General features: G+C 60.0%; 1 protein-coding gene across 1 annotated transcript in view; it reads right to left on the reverse strand.

The window, feature by feature from the left end:
- MATN1 (matrilin 1, cartilage matrix protein) overlaps positions 1 to 1555 on the reverse strand; it is a 25913-nt gene that overhangs the window by 12173 nt on the left and 12185 nt on the right. The window contains exon 3 of the mRNA XM_017830518.1: positions 465 to 687. Coding sequence (XP_017686007.1) covers positions 465 to 687 — 223 coding nt within the window. The remainder of the gene's footprint in view (positions 1 to 464; positions 688 to 1555) is intronic.

A 1555-nucleotide genomic window follows, 5' to 3' on the forward strand; every position in this document is an offset into this window, starting at 1 on the left:
TCTGGTCCTCATGGAATGGGTTTAATGCAATGTCCAGGTCACCTGATGGATTTCTGAACATCTTATTCTTTATCCTGTTTCCCTCCTTTTCCATTCTTCTGCCTTTTCAGTCCAACATCTGATCAGATGCAATTCCCTTCCATCCTCACCCAGGGCCAGAGTTACCTCTACTGCCATCCAAGGAATCTTTTTCCAAGTTATCACAGAATCCCAGAATATTCTGAGTTGGAAGGGACCCACAAGGCGAGGCCCTGGCACAGAGAAGCTGTGGCTGCCCCTGGATCCCTGGAAGTGTCCAAGGCCAGGTTGGAGCAACCTGGGCTAGTGGAAGGTGTCTCAGCCCATGGCAGGGGTTGGAACTAGATGGTCTCTCAGGTCCCTCCAACCCAAACCATTCCACGTCTCCATTAAAAGCTGGCACAGCTCCTGGCTGGGAAGCCCGGGGCTTGGTGACAAGGACTTACCACAGAAAGCTTCCTGAAACTTCTGGGTCAGCTTCTCAATGACGCTGTAGCTCTCCACATAGTCCACGTGGTCATCCAGGGGCTGGCTGGCGATCTGCCTCAGCGTGGGCATGTCCACCCTGCCCACCCCGATGGCGAAGATCTCGATGCCCGCAGCCCTGGCACGGGCGGCCACGTCCTGCACCCCGTCCTGGGGCCGCCCGTCCGTCACCACGATGGCCACCTGCAAACACAGAGGGCACTCGTGGGACACCAGGGCGGCGGCTGGGGGGTCAGAGCCACCCTGGGGGGCAGTGTGTGGGGAGGGGGAAGGGATGGGAGGAACCTCACCGAGGTGGCGTGGGGTTGGGTCCCTCGTGCCAGGCGCTGGAGCAGCTGCCAGTCACAAACAGCCCGGGAAAACTGTAACAGCCCCAGCTCCTGGAGCCCCTCATCCAGCAGGGACAGTGAGGACACTGCCCTATAACACCCCCCAGCTCACAGGACAGTGAGGACACTGCCCTATAGCACCCCCAGCCCACAAGGACAGTGAGGACACTGCCCTATAACACCCCCAGCTCACAGGACAGTGAGGACACTGCCCTATAACACCCCCATGGGACAGTGAGGACACTGCCCTATAACACCCACAGCTCCTGGAGGGATAGTGAGGACACTGCCCTATAACACCCCCCAGCTCACAGGACAGTGAGGACACTGCCCTATAACACCCCCAGCTCACAAGGACAGTGAGGACACTGCCCTATAACACTCCCCAGCTATATGAGGACACTGCCCTATAACACCCCCAGCTCCTGGAGGGACAGTGAGGACACTGCCCTATAACACCCCCCAGCTCACAGGGACAGTGAGGACACTGCCCTATAACACCCCCAGCCCACAGGGACAGTGAGGACACCGCCCGGTAACACCCCCAGCCCCCCGACGGCCAGTGACGACACTGCCCTCACACCGCCCTCAGCTCCTGTAGCCCCTGACCCAGCTCAAACTGGCAGGGACAGTGAGGACACTGCCCCTCCCGCTGGCCTGGCCCCCCAGAGTGGCCAGTGGGCCCTGGGGGGTGGCCATGGGGCCCAGAGCAGATGAACCCA

Source organism: Lepidothrix coronata, unplaced genomic scaffold, assembly GCF_001604755.1.
Source record: "Lepidothrix coronata isolate B3197 unplaced genomic scaffold, Lepidothrix_coronata-1.0 Scaffold180, whole genome shotgun sequence".
Taxonomy (NCBI): domain Eukaryota; kingdom Metazoa; phylum Chordata; class Aves; order Passeriformes; family Pipridae; genus Lepidothrix; species Lepidothrix coronata.